General features: G+C 47.9%; 1 protein-coding gene across 7 annotated transcripts in view; it reads left to right on the forward strand.

Annotated features, from left to right (window-relative positions):
- Positions 1-23,904, forward strand: part of LYN (LYN proto-oncogene, Src family tyrosine kinase) — a 51,759-nt gene that overhangs the window by 14,485 nt on the left and 13,370 nt on the right. For 5 of the 7 annotated variants that reach the window (XM_064170598.1, XM_064170594.1, XM_064170593.1 and 2 more), the window contains exons 2-8: positions 16,644-16,780; positions 17,985-18,033; positions 18,127-18,232; positions 19,286-19,384; positions 19,491-19,594; positions 20,793-20,942; positions 23,535-23,687. In XM_064170598.1, the coding sequence (XP_064026668.1) occupies positions 16,649-16,780; positions 17,985-18,033; positions 18,127-18,232; positions 19,286-19,384; positions 19,491-19,594; positions 20,793-20,942; positions 23,535-23,687 (793 nt within the window). In that variant the 5' untranslated portion in view covers positions 16,644-16,648. Of the gene's footprint in view, positions 1-14,255; positions 14,696-16,643; positions 16,781-17,984; positions 18,034-18,126; positions 18,233-19,285; positions 19,385-19,490; positions 19,595-20,792; positions 20,943-23,534; positions 23,688-23,904 lie in introns of those variants that run through there. The other 2 variants (XM_064170597.1, XM_064170599.1) reach the window with 2 other exon arrangements.

Raw genomic sequence — 23,904 nt, forward strand, 5'->3', positions numbered from 1 at the left:
AACTGCAGATCTACCCTTGCAAAAGATCTGCTCAGCTGTGCAAAGGCTACAGGGGAGCATTGCAGCCCAGGACGGGTGTGGGAAGCCCCTTCCTTTTAAGCAACTCTGCTGCAGTATTGCTGCTCTTGCACTTTGTGTTCCTTTTTCTGTCTTGTGAGGGCTTTGCTTTGTCACCAGTTTCCAGCAGTATTCACACTGGCTGCAAGAGGGATTGTGCCACCAGTGAAGAAACACCAGGTTGTGTTTGTGGGGATGCTAAGCCCATTTCTCTTAGGGTGTGGATGGCCTGATGGATGGTTTCTGCTAGGCAAACAGTGTACTCCATCTGAGCATCTCCCACTTAATTTCCTTGGTGGCAGCTCCCATCCCTCTGCTGTGATGCTTAGAAGTGTGTCTGAAAAGCCTTAGAACCACCCTGCTTCAAATGTCTTCATTATCAGTACTGAACTGTTTGTCTGGGGCTTTTTCTCCCCAGTTTCCTGGAGTAAGCCACGTTTCAGTCTTTCTCCTGCTGGAGCAGAACTCCCTCCCTACCACTGTGCCATTTTCTTCTCCTGTCATTCTTTTGTTCCTTCAGCATCATTCTGTTGTTTCTTTGTCTTCAGGGCTGTCAGTGGTCTAAGCTATTTATATAATCTCCTGATTTAGATTCCTCTGCAGCAGCTTTTTCCCCTTCCAGGATAATGTCTCAGCACCTTTCGTAACCTAATCACCATTTGTATTCTACTTGTGCTACCTTATCAGGGAATGTCTGCCCAGAAATATGCACCCTCAGCCTCTCCAAGAGGTGTGAAGGTCTGTGGAGTACTGACGTGGTCTTCACAGTGTCTAAGAAGCCTCTGCCTCCTTAAAGGACAGCCTTGTACTTCAGTAGATGGCCAACTCAGAGTTCTATCTGGAGCATGTATTGTGGGTAGGTGTGAAGTATCTTCAGAGCCCACTGCCACGCTCTGCTGCCTCTGGGTTTACGTGGTGACCACAGGCTGGCTTGATAGAAGTTAGTTTCTATCTTGAGGATGGTCAGTGTGGATCCTTTGCTAGCCCTTTCTGGGCTGCTCTGACCTCTGGTCGAGTTTAATTTCTGCTGCATGCAGGAGTTCTTTCTGTGCTGTGTGCTGGCAGATGAAAAGGGATTTTGTGCCAGCCTTGACCCTACTTGTAAGTCCACCTGGTTGAGTGCAGCAAAGCATGGATTTACTGGCATGTGCGCTGGCCTGTGAAGAGGAAAACAAGGCTGGCTGGTGCTAAGGCAACAGCTCTTGTTCCAGGACTTCTGGGCTGTGCTCTGCTGTCGACATGCCCCACATGCTCTCTCTGTCCCCTGCAGAAAGTGAAACTTGAGACATGTGGCTTTGGGAAGGCAGGGTAAGTTTTGAAGAAGCAACTTCAGCAAAGCTGGCAGCAGGAGGAAAGAGATTTGGCTGGCAAACAAGGGGGGGGGGAAGGTGCTTCAGGTGAGATGTTTCTGCTCTCAGTGGAGCATTTGAGCAAGTCTGGGGATACAAGTGTCAGAAAAGGCAAACCAGCTTATTTGAATTGGAGATCAGAGCTGTGTTCTCTTCTGTAACGTGTCTGGCTGTGCACAGTGGCAGCCTTTTCCTGCTAGGTTTGGATGGGTGAAAAGGTCTTTTGCTTGCTCCTGCAGTGAAAGGAAAAATAGCAAGACACTTGGAACAGCATGACACAGGAGAGAGGCTTCTCCTCTGGGTGCAGGATGGAGTTTCAGTGATGTCACTGTATTATGTTTATTACATGGTCTGTGTCTTCTCTTACTGATTGAGATTCTGTGCTGTGCTAGGGACTGTAACTGTCTCTGCCCTGTGAGTTGTCATCTGCATTCTTGATTGGGGTTTTTCTCCTTTATTCTCTTGACTTTCTGAGCATCAACCTCAGTTTTGACTTCTCTGAGATTTCAGCCTCCTCTCCTATGCCTTTTCTCATATGATTTTTGCTATCCTCAGAATTCCCTGTGCATGCCTAACACTAAAGCAATCTTAATGGTTTTTAAAGCTTTTTTTTCCCTCCACAGTGCTTAATCTTATGGAATTCAAACAAAAGTTCATTGTGGCCTCATTACTGTTCTCCTGAAACAATCCTGAGTAACCATTGTGAACATTGTGATTTATTCTTACTTCTTGCTTGGGATCACAGGATATTAGGGGTTGGAAGGTGTGATGGTTTGGGTGTTACCTGCTCCCCCCACTCATGAAATCATCCAGACTAGACTCAGTGGCTGGAAATTAAAGAATGAAGCTTTATATTTACAGCTTAGCACAAGATACAAGCAGAGGTTTACAATATCTACAGCTATAGACAAGAGATATGCAAGTTAAAAAAGGTAATACAGAAACACAACAGCCTGCCAGAAACCAGAGTCCCCAGGAGGGGCTCCCAACCACCCTTCCATCTCCCTTCTAAATGCTGTGCAACCCAGTGATGATACATTGTGAAGATCGCAATGATGGTTGATTTAGGAGAGGGGTAACATGAAAAAGCAAAGTCAAAACAGTAGCAGCAAAGTACTTTTTGGTTCTTGAAGTAATTTGCCATTGATCAAATGCAACATGTTGCTTCAAATCACTCCTCCACTCAGAACTTCTATTTGGTATAGAATAACTTCTCTCAACTACCTGATGGGAGGCTGTAGCCAGGTGGACTTCTCCCAGGCAAGCAGCAACAGAACAAGGGGACACAGTCTCAAGTTGTGCCAGAGCAGGTCTAGGCTGGATATTAGGAGGAAGTTGTTGGCAGAGAGAGTGATTGGCATTGGAATGGGCTGCCCAGGGAGGTGGTGGAGTTGCCATCCCTGGAGGTGTTGAAGCAAAGCCTGGATGAGGCACTTAGTGCCATGGTCTGGTTGACTGGCTGGGGCTGGGTGCTAGGTTGTGCTGGCTGAGCCTGGAGCTCTCTTCCAACCCAGTTGATTCTGTGATTCAAATATAAAAGAACTTCAGTTAATGTGTTCACAGAGCTGCTGTCCTGATGATTTGTGTTCATTCTTGCCTTTGAGACAGATCTTCTGCAAAGCCATGTGTGGGTTTAAACCCCAAGAGGTCTGGTTCTTAGGACATCTGAAGCCCAAACAACCAAGTGAAGTGTCACATCAGTGACTCACAACCTTCCCACAGAAGAGTTTCTGGCTTCCCCACTCTCAACCCTCTCTGAAAATGAAATAATGCAAAATACTTTTTTTAATATTGCCTAACCTTAGAGAAACTTCTTCATACTCATGTGTGCAACAAATGTCCAAAGCCTGCTTAGAAACTGGAGGTGAATTCTTACTCCATGTCTGTTCAGTGATGCATTTCCTTTTACACTCTTGCTGTCACCCCAGCCTGAGCATGCAGTTTCACAAGACTTGTGTCTGAAGTGTGCTTCTGTCTTTACATGCCAGGCTTTCACATCTGAATTGGAGGCAGCTTGCAGTCCTTCAGGACACCTTTGGTAGGCTTACACAGAGTATACTCATACCTGTTTAAAAAAGAAACCATCTCATAGAATCGTAGAATTCAAAGAGACCTCTGAAATCATCGAGTCCAACCATTAACCAAGCATTTCCAAGTCACTCTTAAACCACATCTCACAGCATTACATCTATGTGACTTTTCAATCCTTCCAGGGACTCTTCATAGCTTGACAATCCTTTCAGGCAAGAATTTTTTTCCTAATGTCCAAGTTAAACCTCCCCTGACACAACTGGGCTGGTCAGGAGAGGGGCACAGGCTCTGCTCACTTGCTCCCTGGGATAGGACAAGGAGCAATGGATGGAAGCTGCAGCACAGGAGGTTCCAGCTCAACACAAGGGGGAACTTCTTGACTGGAAGATTCCCAGAGCACTGGCACAGGCTGCCCAGAGAGGTTGTGGAGTTTCCTTCTCTGGAGACTTTCAAGACCTGTCTGGATGTGTTTCTGTGTGACCTGTGCTAGATTGTGTGGTCCTGCTCTGGCAGGAGAGTTGGACTCAATGATCTCCTTGGGTCCCTTCCAACCCCTAAAATATCCTGTGAACCTGAGCCTGTTTCCTCTTGTTCTATCACTTGTTACTTTGGAGAACAGACTCTCAAGGACTTAACCTAAAACTCTCCCAAAATTGCTCTTGATACATCTCTTAGTTCTGTTTATCATATCTACAGCAAACTGTTGGCTCAGGCTGCCCCTGCACATCTCCCAACAGGCAGCACTTGCTTAGGACAGTTTACTAAGCTGGGGATGAAATCAACTGGAAATGTGCCTGGGTTCAATTTGTAGCCTCAAAAGAATATAATTAACATAGAGATAAAATTAATTTCAAACAAACAAGTTGTAAAGAACCCTCTGTGAAGTGCCAGAGCCTGGAGTACAACCTTACAGCCTTGAAGTTAAGGGAGGGCTTGCTACCTGAATCAGTGAGAACACAGTGTCGTGGCTGCTCACAGATAGACATGCACAGTTGGTGCTGAATGTTCTTCTGGTGTCCCTGCAAAGCACAGAACTTCAGCTTTGCTGGGGTCATTTGCTGGCCCTGGATTAGACACTGTCTGGTTTTCTGGGTTTGTTTTTCTTTTTGAGAGCTCTTGCAACTTCCCCCTGTGACTTAAGAAAACTTGTTCAAGGCTTGCTAACTTCCTAGAGGAACTGGACTCTGAGTTAAGAGTCCACCTCAGCGTGAATGATTTTTAACCCCAAATTTTCATCTGAGTTTAGAGTCCATTCTTAAATCTCTACCACACACCTCAGTACAAGGGCCTGGATTTCAAGGAGGTTTCTTTGTGTAGGTCTGGTGTTGTACAGCTAACAAAACCCCAACTGGAGAAGTAACTGAACCTCCATGCTGGAGTTTGAAGAGGCTGGGACATAAATCTGATTTTCCTTTGTGAAACTGAGTGCTTTAGGCAGATGCCCAGGGCATAATACAGTGCTACTCTAACAAGAATGCCCTATTTGAGTTACAAGTTTGGCCATGAGCACCTGTCAGCATTTAAACATGGAACTGACAGCAGATGAAGAAGCCCTCAGACTGATGGAGCAGGATGGCAACTGCAGCGTGGTGCAAGACAATGAGTTCCAAAATGACCAGACTAGTGCAGAGATAAGATCCACTGACACAAAAATCCTTCTGCTCTAATATAATCACAGCTCTTTCCATCTGTGTTGAAAGTGGATTGTAAAGTGTGTCAAAGCAGGTATTAACTTATAACAATTGATTTATTCCATGGGGATATGGTTACCTGGATTTGAGAGAACAGAAGCTTGTTGAGCACAAAGGATCTGCTCCCCCTTTCTTCCCTGCCCTTTTATTTTAAAACACACTGCAACCAGAAGACAAAGCCAAAGGAGAAGTGGTAAACTTTCTATGAGGCCACCCTTAAAACCTTACTGCATCCAGTTCTGGAGCCCCTATCACAAGAGGGCTGTGGAGATGCTGGAGTGTGTCCAGAGCAGGGCCAGGAGGATGCTCAGAGGGCTGCAGCAGCTCTGCTGTGAGCACAGACTGAAAGAGTTGGGGCTGTGCAGCCTGCAGAAGAGGAGGCTCCCAGGTGACCTTCTTGTGGCCTTCCAGGATCTGAAGGGAGCCTCCAAAAAATCTGGGGAGGGACATTTTAGGGTGTGGAATGTAGGGGGTGAGATTTGGTAGCTGGAGCAGGATGCTTCTGAATGCACTGGGGAAAGAAACTATTGAGCATCTTCAGTGTGCTCATTTGGCCAAATATTCATCTGGAAGTGAAGATTTGGTTGTGTGGAGCTGCTGCTTGTCACTCCTAAGCTGCTTATTAGTAAAGAAAATGACAGTTTTACTTAGAGACTGCATGCCACTTAAGTCTGGAAAGTACTTAGAATGAATTATAGAATGGTTTAGGTCGGAAGGGAGCTCAAAGCTCATCCAGTTCCAACCCCCCTCCATAGGCAGGGACACCTCCCACTAGAACAGGTTGCTCATCCAACCTGGTCGTGAACAACTCCAGGGAGGTTGTGGAGCACAGAAGCACATTGGGTGCTTCTGTGCTCCACAACCTCCCTGGGCAACCTGTGCCAGTGTAACTTTGGGACCTCCTCCTTGCAGCTGGGTTTTGGGTTCTCTGTTCCATATCGTATGATCCTTTGGCAGAAGCATTTATTGTGTTATGACAAATGAAGATGTCATTTGACCTCTTCTCCTGTCTTCAAAAGACACAGTACAGTGGGAGAGGAAAAAAAAAACCCCACCAAAAAATAAAGTGGAGGAAATGGAAGCTGTGCTTGCCTGAGGGCTGGCAAAGTGAATTAATTCATTGTTGATGTTGGTTCAAAATTCTGGAGAATGGAGTCGAGGCAAATGATTGTCAGAAACTGAAGTGAGTGTTATGAGGTCAGAAACCAGATGTTAGTTTAAGGCTTGGTTTCAAATCAGTGCCAGAATTACTGACTGCATGAGCCTGGCACATTTTCATTCTAGGGAAAGTCTACTGTGCAGTGTGAACAAAATCACTCTTGTGTGGACTAACTTTTTTCTTCTGTGGTGGTGTTTTCCTTCAGTTGATTAAACAAGGAAAAGAATCAGTAATTGGTACCAATACTGGGGGCTAGAAAAAAGCTGGGGAGGGACTTTTGAGGCTAACGGGGAGTGACAGGACTGGGGGGAATGGAGCAAAGCTGGAGGTGGGGAGAGTCAGACTGGAGGTGAGGAGGAAGTTGTTGAGCATGAGAGTGGTGAGAGGCTGGAATGGGTTGCCCAGGGAGGTGGTTGAGGCCCCATGGCTGGAGGTGTTTCAGGCCAGGCTGGATGAGGCTGTGGGCAGCCTGCTCTAGGGTAGGGTGTCCCTGGCCACGGCAGGAGGGTTGGAACTGGCTGCTCCTTGTGGTCCCTTCCAACCCTGACTGATTCTGTGATTCTAATATATTTTGTTTCACTTCAGTGTGATGTTTTGTATCATAATTTAGTTTTCAGCCTCTTTCAAGCATTATAACATTGTTGTATTGCCCCAGTGACATTGGCTATTTTCAGTGGTTTTCTGGGCTCTTTATGTATTTATTTTAGCTTTGGCTTTTAGTTTACTTATTTTTTTTACCACTGATGTTTTTTCCAGGGGAGTTGGTTTGGTTTTCATTTTGGTTTGCTTCTTTGTCTTTTACCACTGCCAAAATTACAGAATCACAGAATATATCTGGTTGGAAAAGCCCTCAAGGATCATTCAGCTTTGACCCAGCACTGAAAGGTCAACACTAAACCATGTCCCTAAGTGCCAGATCCATGCATCGCTTGAACTCCTCCAGGGATGGTGACTCCAGCAGTGTCCTGAGCAGACCATTCTGATGTTTAAGAACCCTTTCAGTGCAGAAACATTTCCTAATATCCAGCCTAAAGCTCCCCTGGCTCAGCTTGTAATTATTTCCTCTAGTGCTGTTGCTGCCACCAAGGAGCAGAGGCTGCCTCCTCCTTGCTCCAACCTCCCTTCAGGTAGCTGTAGAAAGCAATGAGGTCTCTCCTCAGCCTCCTCTTCTCCAAACAGCACAACCTCAACTCCCTCAGACTCTCCTTATAGGGCAGGGGCTCCAGCATGGAGAAAAAAAAAAGCTTTTAGGAAATCCAAGCACAGACTGTGGTAGGCTTAGAGAGAAATAGAAGATGCCTCTTTCTTGGCAAGACTCCTCACCCCTATCAGAGCCACCTTTCGTGTCATCAGCTGCCATGTTCCTTATCACAGGTGTTAAGTTGTCATCTGTGAGCCCCAACAAAGATCAGGTGTCATTGAGCTGAGTGCTGAACCTCTCCCCAGAGACCTAAAGGTTGGGCTGTGGATTAGTGTCATTTGAATACCTGAACTGATACAGTTAGCTTGGCCAAAGTGCTCATGTTTCGAAGGCTGCAGAGGGAAGAAGACAATCCTCAGCTCTTGCTTGAGCACAGCAGATTTCTGTGTGGCTGTCCCAGGTCACTTCATACTTGAAAGTTTGAAATGTGCTAAGTGACAGAATCAATCACAGCATTGTGGGGGTTGGAAGGCACCTCTGGAAATCATCTATTCCAACCCCTTTGCTGAAGCAGGTTCTCCCACAACAGCTTGCCTAGGATCACAATGTCCAGGTGGATTTGGAGTCTCTCTAGAGAAAGAAGAATCCACGACCACTCTGGGCAGCCTGCTCCAAGGCTCTGGCACACTCAAGTGAAATTTCTCCTCATGTTCAGATTCCAGTTTGTGCCCATTGCCTCTTGTCCTGTTGCTGGACACCACTGAGAAGAGACTGGCCCCACCCAGAGAATCTGGACCTGTACAAATCAGCTAAATTTTAAGAGAGACTGAAATACATAAGGTGAGAAGTGATTGGAATGTACAAAAGCATTTCAGCAGAAGGGCAAGGGAAGAACAAGCTGCTGAAGTTCCCCTAGTTGGTCTCAAGTGCAGAGACAAGATGTAGGAAGTGAAACAAGCCCAGGATGAAAAGTGGCCCAGGAGTTGTGTGTTTGCAAGAGTCTAGGGCTCGCAGTAAAGTGTGAGGAAGGCTGTGTGTGTGCATGTGCATCCATACGTGTAGGACTCAGGGGTACCAGGTGCTGACAAACTGCCCAGGAGGCAGCACTGGGCGCTGGCAGCCCACAGGCAGCTGTGTGCTGGCTGCAGGGAGAGCAGCAGCACTGGGGGGGGGTTGCTGCTGCTCTGCTCTGCTCTGGTGAGACCCTACCTGAAGCACTACGTCCAGTTCTGGTGTCCCCAGCATAAGAGGGACATGGAACTGCTGGAAAGGGTCCAGAGGAGGCTGTGAAGGTGTGTGGAGGGCTGGAGAACCTCCCCTATGAAGACAGTTGGGGCTGTTCAGCCTGGAGAGGAGAAGGCTTCAGGGAGATCTTAGAGCAACCTTTCAGCATCTGAAGGAGGCTACAAGAGAGATGGGGAGAGACTCTTTACAAGGGCTTGTAGTGACAAGGTGACAGGGAATGGATTGAAGGTTGAGGAATAGACTGGATATTAGGAAGAAATTCTTCACAGTGATGCTTTTGTCTGCCCTTGGCCAAAGTGGGCTTGGTGTTTCCTCCCCAACACTTTTAGATCTAAACTGATCACTCTGTTGTTTTTCTGCCTTGACCTTGAGGACAATGCAGAGAAGTCTCACATTCTTGATTATTCAGGAGATCCAATGAAGGCATCACTGTCACTTCTGGCTTCATAATCTGCAAAGTGGCTGCAAAGCAGCTGGCATTAAAGGCCAGGGTGAGATGTCTGAAACCCAGAGGAGGAAAGAGATTCTTTCCCAGCTTTGAAATATATTAAAAGATGTTAAAAACCAAAATTATTTACCCCTCTGCTTTCTAAGCTGCTTTAAAGCTCTGGGTTTAAAAGTAGTTGGAGTGTGTGTATATATATATGTATGTGTATAAGCAACTGCTTCCTGCTCTTTGATTCAGAGTCATAGAATCAGTCAGGGTTGGAAGGGACCACAAAGCTCATCTAGTTCCAGCCCCTCTGCCATGCACAGGGACACCTCACACTAGATCAGGCTGCCTAGAGCTTCGTCCAGCCTGGCCTGAAACACCTCCAGGGATGGAGGTTAAACACAGACCAAAATTCAAAGCTCAAAGTAATTCTGAGGGTATTGATTTAAATATATATATATCATTTAATATTTAAAATACTTTTTTTCCTCCTCCCTTTATACTTCATAATGCACTGCCTCTCATTTGTGCTGCTAAGAAAACATCTTCTATCTCAGCTTAAGAAATGTTGTGACTTAAATGAAGAACTGACTGCTTGTAAATCTGTTCCAAGCCAAAGCCACCCTCAGGACTGCTGCTTGTGGCCTTTTGAACAGCAGATAAAACAGAGGTGTTTGTGTACCCAGTGGGGTGGTTCTAGTTCTTTTGGCTGTTATTTTCTTACTGGCAAAGCCAAGCTATGATCTGTTTTAACTGGGATTCTTTAAAGGCTGGGGTTTTTTTTCTGCCAAAGCCAAAAATGAAGCCACTCTAAACTGTTGGGGAAAAATAAATCTGCCAGGATCTGAGGATCATTTTCACATGGGCATGGCTTGGATGGAGAAAAGGCCAGGTGTGGCAGGAGGACTTTTAGGAAAGGAGTTCTCATGGGCACTGTAAATACTGTGTGCAGCAGAATCATAAGGGGGGAGAGTAGCTGTGACCACGAGCAGAACAAAAAGTGAGGTTGGCTTTGTAGATAAAGTGCTGGGAGGAAATGAAACCTCAGATGCTGCTGCTGGTGGATGGACAGGCAATGGTGACATGAACATGTGGCTTCAGCCCCATGGCTCTGCTGGTGCTGCAGCAACAGGCAGCTAAACAGAGGTGCTTGGGGGATAGGCAGCAGCTGTTAACCCTGGAAAAGTGTGCTAGTTCCTGACACCCACCCATCCCAGGCCATTTGCAGTCAAGACACAAGTAATGCTGTAGCAAGATGAAATGGGGGACTCGGAGTGGAAATTCGAGGCAAATACCTCTGTGGACTTCAGAATTGGTGTCTGTGGAACAACCTGCTGTAGAGACTCCTGCTGCTGTGTGATCCAAGGTGTTTTTCCTTAAGGGAGATGCTCTTTGTTGCTTTGGTGTCTGTTTATAGAAGGTAGTGTCCAGCAGAGAGCCACTAAGGTGCTGAAATAGGGCTGGGTGATAGGTTGGGCTGGGTGATCTTGGAGGTCTCTTCCAGCCTGGTTCATTCTATGATTCTATGAACATCTGCCTCAGGGCAGGCTGAGAGACCTGGGGCTGTTCAGCCTGGACAACAGCAGACTGAAGGGGGGTCTTATTAATACTTATGAATATCTAAAGAGCAAGTGCCAAGAGAATGGAGCCAGACTCTTCTCAGTGATGTCCAGTGGCTGGACAAGGAGGCAATGAGCACAAACTAGAGCACAGGAGGTTCCATGTAAACATAAGGGGGAAAAAAGCTTCACTTTGAAAGTGGCAGAGCACTGGAAGAGGCTGCTTGGAGAGGTTGTGAGGTCTTTTGTCTCTGTCATCATTGAAAACCCACCTGGACTTGTTCCTGGGTGATGTACTCTGGGTGATCCTCCTCTAGCAGGGGTATAGAGGCAGATGATTTGGAGAGGTTCCTTGCCCACACACACACCTCTCACCCCTGTTATGTGATTACAGAGAGTTTCTTTTAATGAAATACCTTTTATGTGTAGAAGTATGGCATAAATGCAAAGCATGGATAGAAAGTAGTCTCCTGCACTGAAAGCAGTTGGAGCAGGAAATGCTGGAGCAGAGTCTGAGAGCATTTCCTCTAAGGTCTACTTTATTTTTATCTCTGACAAACAATGATGTAGTTTCCCTTCTAAAGGTGCTGTGCTCTCTGGATTGCTCTCTGCTTACCATAGTCCCTTTCTCTTTACATCTGCCCAAAAGGCTTCCTCGATGCTCGCTGTGGTACAGCAACAGAGAGCTGTGCAAATAGAGGTTTTTACACCTGAGTGAGATGCTTTATTTATGCATTACTGAAGTTGTCCCTTTCCGATTTTCCTCGGGGCTGCTGGCTAACCTAAAAGAAGCACACAGCACACCCACTCTTCTGTTTCAGAGATGGGGTGGTTTTTTGTATGAGTGATCTGCTAGGGTTGAGCATTTGTGAAGCTGACCTTGGCAACGACGACAGCGTTTTGTGTTTTGGAACGCCAGTACCACGGGTGTGGATTGCAACCTTGCCACCAGTGCCTGCGGCTGGTATCTGCCCTGTGCCTCTTGGCTTCGGCACCGCTCTCAAAACCCTGGGAAAGACCCCAGATCGGATTGCAGGAAAGCTGCGTGAGGCTGTGCTGGAAACAGATGCAACCAGCTGGCACTGCCAGTGGCTGAGCGGTCCCTGGGCAGGAGCTTTGGTAACCGAGGCAGTGCCGCTTCCCTCGGGCGCTGCCTGCTCCCAGCGAGCATCACACCTGCAGCCTGGAGCCCAGCGCACGCAGCGCCCGCGGTGCGAGGTCTGGTGGCCTCTGAAGAGTTCAAACCTCTTTTGTTTGGCAGCATCAAAGGAACAAGCCCTCATTGAGCCAGCTCCTTCTGCTGCTTCAGAGCTACTTTTCAGCTGAGTTTATGCTTTGTCTGCCTATCTTTGTTTAGAAAGACCAAAGCCAGCAAGTTAAATATGGAATTACAGCTCATGTACTTCACTGTATTGCTACACACAGAGTGCTCGAAGTTAGCTTCATGTTCCTGGGTGCTTCTCATGCTTCTGCAAGATTTGAGAGGCTTGGTTTGTAATGAAACTGTCTCAGGATGTTTCTACATCAGCATTTGTTTGGATCAGGATCCCACTACCAAAGCAGTTGTCCTTGCTTGCTGGGCTGTAGCTATGGTGTGGAGCAGAGCTGGAGTGCAAGAATTTGTGTTGAAGCTGATGATCTTGAAGGTCTTTTCATAGAATCATAGAGTCAACCAGGTTGGAAGAGACCTCCAAGATCATCCAGTCCAACCTAGCACCCAGCCCTGTCCAGTCAACCAGACCATGGCACTAAGTGCCTCATCCAGGCTTTTCTTGAAGACCCCCAGGGACGGTGCCTCCACCACCTCCCTGGGCAGCCCATTCCAATGCCAATCACTCTCTCTGTGAAGAACTTCTTCCTAATATCCAGCCTATACCTCCCCTGGCACAACTTGAGACTGTGTCCCCTTGTTCTATTGCTGGTTACCTGATTAATTCTGATGGGACTGCTTTAGGAAGATGCAGATGGGTAAAGCCTTGCTGTGGTCTTGCTCCTACTGAGTATTCAGCCCCTGAGGGTGTGCTGGACCTGAAGCAGAGAGGAGTTTCAGCACCAGCTGGTGGAGTTGTTTGGTAATGTGGACCTTGCTGTGAGGACCAGGAGAAAGCCCCAAACTAGTGGTTTGTGGTGAGGCTCAGGATCTTCTCTTTGGTGCCATCACATCTGTTTTCTCCCACACTGTATTTGTGGGATTTCACACAACATCAGGGAGACTTCGGTGGGATTATGGACCCCCCCTGCACCTTGGCATTACCTGCCCCTTGTGGTCTCTGCCACAAGTAAGTGCAAACCTTGGTTTAGCAGCACAACCTCACAGCAGGTTTAAGTTGCAGCTGTTCATGTGCTTTAAGATGCAGAAGGTGAAGGGCCTAGAGAATAAATCTTATGAGGAGCAACTGAGGGAGCTGAGGGTGGTTAGTGTGAAAAAGAGGAGGGTGAGGAGAGACCTCACTGCTGTCTACAACCACCTGAAGGGATGTTGTGGAGAGGCTGCTGCTGGGCTCTGCTCACAGGTCACTGAAGACAGAACTAGGAGGGGGAATGGCCTCAAGCTGAGGCTGGGCAGGTTTAGATTAGACATCCATAAAAAGCTTTTCATGGAGAGAGTGGTCAGGGACTGGAATGAGCTGCCCAGGGAGGTGGTGGAGTCACCCAGCCTGGCTGTGTTTCAGGGTGGTTTGGCTGTGGTGCTTAGGGCTGTGGTTTAAGGTGACTCTTGTAGAGTAGGGTTCTAGGTTGGCCTTGGTGATGCTGAGGGGCTTTGCCAGCCTGCATGGTGCTGTGGTTCTATGAAACAAACTGGAAGTTTCCATCAGTACTGGGCAAGGTGTAGCCTCTAAAGTTACCTTCAGCTTTCTTGCAGCGATGGGGTAAAGGATTTTTGGCTGACACCTTAGATCCAATTACCCAATATCCTCCACTTGAGCTGTTTGCTGTGCAGAAGCAGAACTATTCAAGGGCAAAAAGGTTAGCACTTAAGTGGCTAAATACCTGATCTTGCAGATCCAGCAGGTAATTAAACATGGGGCTTGCTGATGTCTAGGGTAAGCATGCAAACCCCAGCCTGCCTGGGGGTGCACAGAAATGTCCCATGGACCACTATCTGCAGTAGAACAGGAGTCATCCACAGTTATATCTAGATAATTTTGTTTAATCCTCCTCAGTATTCCAAACCAGCCTGTCTGTAACCCATGGAGAACTGAGAGTTCTGAAAAATCTGTGTGGTTTGGGTTTGTTCTTTCACAAACTGCAATCAAATGTTAAAGATTTAACCTTCTAAGGGAAGAATCTGGCTGAAGTTGCCCTTAGTGCCTTTAAACAAGTGTGGGAACGCTGCAATCCTGACAGACAGGAAGGGAAACTTTTCTCTGCCTCGTTGGGATGATGATGCCTGGTCAGTGCCTATTGACTTTCTGTATGACTCCTTTTATTTTTGTTTCAAGAGAAGATGAGAAGGGGAGCAATGAGTTCTCGTGCTGCCTTTAAACCAGTCTCACAGTTCACTGCATCACACTGCAGCCTTAGGGTCACCTGAGATTTGTTGGCAATAGGTGATAGATGATTTGTAGAAATGGTAGGAGAGGAGGCACCCTCCTTGTGTTTAGAAGAGAAGGAGAAGAAAAGCTTCAGCTCCCTCCAGGCAAAGTTCAGGGTGGATATTAGGAACAACTTCCTTCCTGCAAGACTTGTCAGGCACTGGAACAGGCTGCCCAGGGAGATGGTGGAGTCACCATGCCTGGAGGTGTTCAAAAAGTGTGGGGACATGATTTAATGGCCACGGTGGTGTTGGGTTGATGGTTGGACTTAAAGAGTTTAGAAGTCTCTTGCAGCTGAAATGTTTCCATGATTTCTGTAGAGTGAACAGTGTCAGCATTTTAATTTTTCTTCCTGTGAGGGTGACAGAGCACTGGGAGCAGCTGCCCAGGGAGGTTGTGGAGTCTCCCTCTCTGGAGATATGCAAGAATTGTCTGGATGCCTTCCTGTGTGATCTGATCTAAGTGATCTTGCTCTGGCAGGGGGGCTGAACCAGGTGAGCTTTCGAAGTCCCTTCCAGCCCCTGACATTCTGTGATTCTGTGTGGTGCTTCTTCAGCAGGATAGCAGATTACATGAAGGTGATGTGAGCTGTTGTTACAGTGAATTGGGACTGTGATTATTATCATAGAATCAGCCAGGTTTGAAGAGACTTCCAAGATCATCCAGGCCACCCTAGCACCCAGCCCTGTCCAATCAACCAGACCATGGCACTAAGTGCCTCACCCAGGCTTTGCTTGAACACCTCCAGGGACAGCGACTCCATCACCTCCCTGGGCAGCCCATTCCAATGCCAATCACTCTCTCTACCAACAACTTCCTCCTAACATCCATCCTAGACCTCCCGTGGCACAACTTGAGGCTGTGTCCCCTTGTTCTGTTGCTGCTTGCCTGGCAGAAGAGCCCAACCCCACCTGGCTACAGCCTCCCTGCAGGCAGCTGCAGACAGCAATGAGCTCTGCCCTGAGCCTCCTCTGCTGCAGGCTGCACACCCCCAGCTCCCTCAGCCTCTCCTCACAGGGCTGTGCTCCAGGCCCCTCACCAGCTTCACTGCCCTTCTCTGGACACCTTCCAGTACTGCAACATCTCTCTTGAATTGAGGAGCCCAGAACTGAACATAGTACTCAAGATCAAGTATGAACCCAGGCCACTCTGGCTAATTTTCCTCCCTGCAGGGATAGACTGTGCAAAGCCCCAGCTCAGGAACAGTTGTGTCTGCAAGTGAACACCTCTGCCACTTTAGCTGTTAACTGCCATGACCTTTTCTGTCCCTGAGATGAAGGTAAAAGCGAGATGGAGCACAGAGTGTTACGATCCTCTTTAGCCTCTCCAGCTGTGCTTCAGTCAGTGCTGATTACTTGAGCCCATGCCTGCACTGAGCTCTTATTTTAGATTTCACATTGTTCTTCTAAGAACTGCCTTTAAAGATTAATTAGGGCAGGGGAGGGGGTGAGAGTGTGTGCCTGCAAGGGAAAATGTGACTGTGGACCTAGCATTAGAGCACTGACCTGAAAGGAGGGAGAGAGGAAGTAAGGAGAGGTTGGAGAAGCACTCACAGTGGATTCTTTGAGGAGTAAGTATAATTACTGCCCTCCGAGGGAGGAATACAGAGGTAGTGCTGTAGGTGTGCTTGCTGGAGTGCTGTGTAATTACATCATGGGATTGGCAGGCTGCAGTCACAGAGATGCTAACAGCTGTATCTGCTTGGGCATGGATGCACATCCTGAGAGAAGCAGCCTTCCAAATTGTGCTGAAGAGGAAATCTTTCTATGCTGCTGTGCCCTCACCCATTGGCTGTTTCAGAGGAGCAGCCCTGTTTGAGCATGGAGATCCATTACTGGAGGTGACAGCAGCAGCCTAGCAGCCGTGGAGCTGGGGCTGCACAAGTCATCAGCCTCCTGTGAGATGGGGAAGGGAGTCACATAGAGCTCCCTGCCAGCCTGGCATGCACAGAATGAGGAGAGGAAATACAGGTACTCCAGCTGCACTTCTCATCAGCTGGGCTGGACTTGTGTCCTGCTTCTTCCAAAGCAGCCTTTCCTCTAAACCAGAAAGAATTCAGTTCTCATTGCAGTCATAATGTTTTTTCTTATCAGTTCTGATGTTTGCAGAGAGATGTAAAGGGAGAGGGTGCAGACTGGGGAGGAAAGATGCAGAGAGATGTAAAGGGAGAGGGTGCAGACTGGGGAGGAAATGCTGAGGTGATAAATAACTGTTTTGAAATACTTAGCTCACCTGTGGACTGAGACAAGAAGCCTTTTCTTTCCTTCACAGCAGAAAAAAAGAGAGCTTTCAGCATCTGTTCCTACCCTTCAGCTGCTCTGCCCGTGAGCTATTGCGTGTGAAAAGGAAGCAGGCTTTGGCTGCGTCACCTGGAGGCTTGCATGGGAAAAGGCTTGGCTTATGGCATAATGGTTTTGTTTAATACCTCTTTTATTCCAACAGGAAATATGGGATGTATAAAATCAAAAAGGAAAGAGAATCTGCATGGAGATGGGCTAGATTTGAAGAACCAACCAGTACGTAAAACTGACCGAACTATTTATGTGAGGGATCCAACGGCCAATAAACAGCAGAGGCCAGTAAGTAGATAGTCTCAGGGGAGAATTCCAGTAGCAAGATCAAAGCATGACTGGCATAACTGAAATTGCAATCCCAAGCACATGCATGCAGAGTTTCAAACGATGGCTAGCCCACAGTTGGGCTTTCAGAGTTCTGCAGTTCACCCTCAGTGAACTATTGTTAAAGGAATAAAAAGCAGTCGGTGGTTGGTTGCCAGTGGCTGTGTTTTGCCTTGGCTTGGTGATGCTTGAGAAAGCAGTCATCCTTGGCAACACTGGCTCCAGATACATCTGCCTCTGCAGCAGACTGTTAGAAACCCTGCAGTAGATCAGAACTGGGGTTTAAGAGCATTGCCATTGGGGATTTTTTCCTGGCAATGGGCTCCAGGGGTGGATTATTCCATTTAAAAGGGCTGAAGTCAGCCCAGGTGATTCTTGACCAGCTCAAGGCAACTCTCCTGTCACTCACTGAAGGTCACTACTTGACCTTGCAGGGATGTGTAGGTGAGGATGGGAGGAGAGCTGAGAGAGCAGTGCCGTGGCAGTGGTGGGGAAGGGGCTCTCACTGGGTACCAAGTGGCTTTGCTGCTTTGCAGACTGCTACACTCTTTGCTGTGCAGGCTGCTGCCCTCTCTGCGCCGTGTTGAGGAAACCACTGCCTGAGGGCAGTTTCCTGACTGCTCCTACCCTAGGTCCATGCTCTTTGCAGGTGTCCCCTCACCAGCCGGGCTCGGTGTGATCCCAGGCAATGCACCCACACCACAAGCTACCTTCTTGGGTTTTTAAACGACTCTTTGTGCAAGGACAAGAAAATAACCAAGTCTTAGCTATGTAGCCCTGTTTGTGGCTCTTTAGCAGGACAGCTACATAGAATCACAGAACGGTTTGGGTTGGATGGCAGCATTAAAGGTCACCAAGCCCTCTGCAGTGAGCAGGGACAACTACAACCAGATCGTATGTGAAAGTGCCCCACGTAAAGCCTCTTCTGCAGAAGACACAGAGGTGTTGACTTCCACCTTCTGAAGTCCAAAGTTGCTCAGTTCAAAATCTAGTGGGGAATGATCAGATTTTCAGGTTGTCATTTGCTTCTGGAAAACCATGGCAAGAGAGTGAAGCACTTGTTTTAATGTAAGGTGTGTGAGACCAGCCTGAATCGTGTGTAAGTGCAATGTAAGGCTGGCACAAGGATCTGAAACTGCTTCATTAAAGATGTGTTTTATTGTAGGCAAACCAAGAAGCCCAGCTTTTACCAGGACAGAGGTTTGTCAGTGAAGGTAGGTTTCTCCTAGGAGCCACCCTGCTGTGTGCCATGCCTGTGCCAGCCTGTGAAATAACACAAACCTGCCTTTGGCTTTCTACCTTTGTAGAATCAGAGGAGCATGGAGTCATCGTGGTAGCTTTGTACCCCTATGATGGCATTCATGAAGATGACCTGTCCTTCAAAAAAGGAGAAAAAATGAAAGTTATTGAGGAGTAAGTAGGACAGCACTGATGGGTTTGTCATTTGGGGCTCATCTGATTCACTTCATGGTGTTTCGGTATCCTACTGATGAGTGTGTGAATGAATCAGTCAGGGTTGGAAGGCACCACAAGGATCAGCCAGCTCCTACCCCTCTGCCATGCCCAGGGACACCCTACCCTAGAGCAGGCTGCCCACAGCCTCAGCCAGCCTTAAACACCTCCAGCCATGGGGCCTCAACCACCTCCCTGGGCAACCCATTCCAGCCTCTCACCACTCTCATGCTCAACAACTTCCTCCTCACCTCCAGCCTGACTCTCCCCACCTCCAGCTTTGCTCCATTCCCCCCACTCCTGTCACTCCCTGAGAGCCTAAAAAGTCCTTCCCCAGCTTTTTTGGATGCCCACTTCAGATCCTGGAAGGCCACAAGAAGGTCACCTGGGAGCCTCCTCTGCTCCAGCCTGCACAGCCCCAACTCTTTCAGTCTGTGCTCACAGCAGAGCTGCTGCAGCCCTCTGAGCATCCTCCTGGCCCTGCTCTGCACACACTCCAGCATCTCCACATCCCTCTTGTAATGGTAAGAGGGCTCCCTTGCATGGGAAAGCACAAATGCATGTGGAGCTGTTGGCAGAATGAGGGGAAGTGGCCTCAAGCTGGGCCAGGAGAGGTTTGGTTTGGAGATCAGGAAAAATGTCTTTACTGGGAGAGCAGTCAGGGATTGGCAGAGGCTGCCCAGGGAGGCAGTGGAGTTGCCATCTCTGGGGACGTGTTAAAACATGGAGCCATGGCACTTTGGGATGTGATTTAGTGAGCATGGTGGGTTTAGGTTGGTGGTTGAGTTTGATGATCTTAAAGGTCTCTTCCAGCCAAAACAATTCTCTGAGTCTGTGCCCCCAGTAACATGACTGAAGATTGGTCTGATGGAGCCCATGGCATCTCAGGAGGCTCAGGGAAAGAGTCTGCTTCTCTCCCCAGGGCACCCAAAGCTCTCAGCACATGGGGAGCCAGACAGCAGCATTTATCCTCTTCCTTTTCAGTGAGTACTTTTGTTGTTTCTGCTTTTTCAGGCAGGGAGAATGGTGGAGGGCAAAATCTCTCACAACCAGGAAGGAAGGCTTCATTCCCAGCAACTATGTAGCCAAAGTAAACACTCTGGAAACAGAAGAGTAAGTTCTCCAGGCTGGCAATGCTGCCCAACTCCTTCCCCCGCCGTGGGGTATCCTTGGTGGGTGGGGAAGGGACTCGCTGCTAACCCTTTGAAATGCTTTTCAGGTGGTTCTTCAAAGACATAACCCGCAAAGATGCTGAAAGACAGCTCCTGGCTCCTGGAAACAGTCCTGGAGCTTTCCTTATCAGAGAAAGTGAAACATTAAAAGGTAGGCTTTGGGCTGGGTCACCTTGAAATGGGCAGCAGAGTTTAAAAGGTGCAGTCTGCCCTCATAAAAAAATTGGCATCAGGTGGCACTGGGTATGGAGTAGTCCCAGAGTGTGTGTCCCAAGTGTGTGAACTGTCTGCAGGGGTGAGATGAGTGAGAAAGTCACCAGGAAAAAAGAGAATCCCTGAGTGCATCAGGTTGGAAGTGGCCCTTGAAGGTCATCCTGCCCAAGTCCCTTGCAGGGAGCAGAGGCATCTTTAACTAGATCAGTTTGCTATGGGCCACGTTGAGCCTGACCTTGAATGTCTCCAGGGATGGGAGCTCCACCACATCTCTGGGCATCTCGTTCCAGTATTTCACTACCCTCACAGGATCACAGCACCATGCAGGCTGGCAAAGCCCCTCAGCATCACCAAGGCCAGCCTAGAACCCTGCTCTACAAGAGTCACCTTAAACCACAGCCCTAAGCACCACAGCCAGGCTGGGTGACTCCACCACCTCCCTGGGCAGCTCATTCCAGTCCCTGACCACTCTCCATGAAAAACTTTTTCCTAATGTCTAATCTAAACCTGCCCAGCCTCAGCTTGAGGCCATTCCCCCTCCTAGTTCTGTCTTCAGTGACCTGTGAGCAGAGCCCAGCAGCAGCCTCTCCACGATGTCCCTTCAGGTGGCTGCAGACAGCAATGAGGTCTGCCCTCAGCCTCCTCTTTTTCAAACTAAGCTTACTCCTTGTGAGGAGCTTCCTCCTGTTGTCCATCCAATCTCCCAAAGGATAGCTGTTGTCTTTCTAACAGCCAAAATGTTAGCTCAGCCATCTCCAAACTACCCTGTTGCTAGTTGACCTCCTCTTGTGCCACACTGGCCTCTGAACTTCAGCTTCTGCCTGAGGAGTGGGGCAGCCTTGCTTTGCCAGCCAGTTCCACTTGTGCCAGGGGGACTTTCTACAGAAGTGGGAGTTGGATGTGGAGCTGTTTGGCTAAGGGAACTCCTGAATGTGTTGAATAAGATTGAAAAAGAAAGTGTGACTGTAAGCACTTTGGTGGCCAGGTCAGGGCTAATTTCCTCCTGTTGGTGGCAAGCTGGATTTTGAGGAAATAAGGGAGTAAAAAAAGGATCAAAGAAGTGAATTCCTTAGGCTCAGCTGTGGACACTGAAGGCTGTTATTATCTGTTGCTGATGATGATTTCTTTCTCCACAGGCAGCTATTCTCTCTCCATAAGAGACTATGACCCACAGCACGGTGATGTTATCAAGCACTACAAAATCAGGAGCCTAGACAACGGAGGGTTTTACATCTCTCCAAGAATCACTTTCCCCAGCATCAATGACATGATCAAACATTATCAAAGTAAGTGGATGCAGTAGGGAATCACTTGCTAGAACTGGCTCCTGTGAAGGGCAAGAAAAGCTTTCTTGGGTTGTTCCAAGTCTTTTCCATCTTTCTTTTCCTACCCAGTGATTATTTCTGAACAGCCCAGGCATGTTACCAGAGACAAAGTAAAGCTGCTTGGAACTTTTGTTATCACAATCAGGCCTAATGCTGCTTGCTCTGTGCCATACCAGTGTGAAACAAAGAACAGCTCACTAAAGTACCTTGTCAAAGCCACAAGCATCTGAAGCTCTGACGAAGAGTTGCCTGCATTGCAAAGCAATGAATGCTGTGTCTGAGAGTAGATTTGCACTCACAGCTAGCAGAAGTATGTGCAGACTTGTGCATGTTGTCTTGAAGCTGCTGTTGGGTCTGGAGCTGCTTTGGTTAGGTGGGTTTTTTTCCCCTATAAAATCAATTTATTGTTAATAGTGTTTTGAAGGAAGTCAAATTCCCTTGGCTTCAAAGGAAGAAAATTGCACCCATATTGAATTGTAAAGGTGTTCTATCTTAAAACAGGGGGGGAGGAGAAGAGACAAGATTTTACCTCTGCTTGAGGGAGAAAGAGAAACAAGATTTTACATCTGCTTGAAGGAGAGGGGAAGAGAGGCAAGGTTTAGCCTGTGTTTGAGGCAGGAGAAGAGAGGCAAGGTTTAGCCTGTGTTTGAGGCAGGAGAAGAGAGGCAAGGTTTAGCCTGTGTTTGAGGCAGGCAAAAGAGAGGCAAGGTTTAGCCTGTGTTTGAGGCAGGCAGAAGAGAGGCAAGGTTTAGCCTGTGTTTGAGGCAGGAGAAGAGAGGCAAGGTTTAGCCTGTGTTTGAGGCAGGCAAAAGAGAGGCAAGGTTTAGCCTGTGTTTGAGGCAGGCAGAAGAGAGACAAGGTTTAGCCTGTGTTTGAGGCAGGCAAAAGAGAGGCAAGATGTTTACCTACATTTAACTACAGAAGGGGCTTTTGCATCCTGATGGGTGGCTCAAGAATTGGTTGGTTTTGGGGCAGTTTGTTTGTTTTTACTGGTTAGACTGATGAGAAATGCAGACCAGAAGACCACCCAGTGATTTTTTTCTTCTCTCACTGAGGACTTGGCCATGGGATTTCTGTGAGCTGCTAGACCCAGTGTGGTAATTCTTTGGCACAGCTGGGGAAAAAAAAACAAACCCAAACCTGAGACTTGTTCAGCATTTGTTTGATAGTTATAGCTGGTCAGTGTCTGGAGAGAGGAAAAACCATACATCTATAGCAGTGACCTACTTATGCTTGTGTGCACATGTGGCTGAAAGCAGGCTGCAAGAAAATGTAATGGCAAATGTAGAACACAGGTCCCAAGCCTGGCACCAGCCTGTGTCTTCATCTCATCACAGTCAGCAATCACAACTGGCATAATTTGGCTAAACCCCCTTAACGACCTGATGGTAGCCAGGTGCCTGTGACACTTCCTCATTAGTTCTGCCTCTGAACCCCAGATGTCAGCTCAGAGGTTGTGGCCGTTCAAGCTCAATTTCTAGCTCAGGCATAGGGGAGAGGTGACCATTCTAGGGGTAGGCCAGAGAATGGCAGCAATGGATAAGTTAACTTCATTTCACTGGAGCATCAAGAGCTTTATGTCTGGAAGCACAGCTTGGACCTTCCCCTTGCTGCCTTCTGCCGCTTCAGCTGTGCCTGCTGCTCTCTTCCCCTGCTGCTGTTTTGGCTGCTGCTGCTTCGCCACTGCTTGACCCCTTCCCCAGCTTCCTTAAGGTTATTCTATTTCTCTTGGAGTTTATTTCTCCTTATACTGTTAGATTTAAGCTATAAGAAATACAATTTCATCTTCCCCTGACTTTCCAAAAGTGTCTGTGTTGTATTGAGTTTATTCTACCGGGAGAGGGATCCTCCCTAACCTGGGACAGAGGTGCTGTGCTAGCCTGAGCCTAGCTGGGATATTAGGAGAGGAATTAGATGCTAGGCTGTGCAAAGGAAACAGTGGTGATGTCTGCTGCACTCACAGGCTTGCTGAGATGTATAGAAACAAGAACACAAACACAGATCACAGAGTTGCTCTCTCTGGGCTTTGGGCTGCACTTTTCTCTCTGACTTGCTGCCTGGCTAATCCTTCTGCCTCCTAACACCCCTGGCCGACCCTCCAAACTCACTTTGAATGTAAGGCAAAGCCTGGGGTATGATAGAAGGATAGAAAGAAGGTGGAAGGGTGGTTGGGAGCCCCTCCTGGGGACTCTGGTTTCTGGGAGGGCTGTTGTGTTGCTGTATTCCCTTGTCTATTTCTGTCTATATTGTAAACCTCTGCTTGTATCTTGTGCTAAGCTGGAAGTATAAAGCTTCATTCAGTTTCCAGATGGGCTGAGTCTAGTCTGGGTGATTTTTCTCAAGTGTGGGGGGTGGGTAACACCCAAGCCACCACAGGTGCTGAAAGTTGTGAGAAAGCACCAGCAAGGTGACATTTTCACCAAAGGATCTGAGTCTTTTGGGCACTGTTTTGAGCTGGCTGCTGCACAGCTGCAGTCCTGTAACACTTCTTGCCTCGCATCAGGAAGCAGTGGGGGTCTGATGGGTTTGTTTTTTTTCCCTTTTGAAAACCAGAGCAGTCAGATGGCTTATGCAGAAAGTTGGAAAAAGCTTGTATCAGCCCCAAGCCTCAAAAACCATGGGATAAAGATGCCTGGGAAATTCCACGGGAGTCAATTAAATTGGTGAAGAAACTTGGAGCTGGTCAGTTCGGAGAGGTCTGGATGGGTAAGTTTGTGCCTTTTGAAATGAGGGTTTAAATCTGCTGAAGAAAGTGTTGGTTTGGAGGCCTTCAGAACAAGAAGGGGCATGAAACTGGTCCAGTGTACCTGTAAAACAGCAAAATCAGGCCTGGAGTAAACCTTGGGCTCCTCAGTTCAAGAGAGGCAGGGACCTAGTGAAGAGCATCCAACAGAGGGCTGAAGGGACTTGAGTGTCTCTCCTG

This window comes from Pogoniulus pusillus, chromosome 34 (genome assembly GCF_015220805.1).
Source record: "Pogoniulus pusillus isolate bPogPus1 chromosome 34, bPogPus1.pri, whole genome shotgun sequence".
NCBI classification, from domain to species: Eukaryota; Metazoa; Chordata; class Aves; order Piciformes; family Lybiidae; genus Pogoniulus; species Pogoniulus pusillus.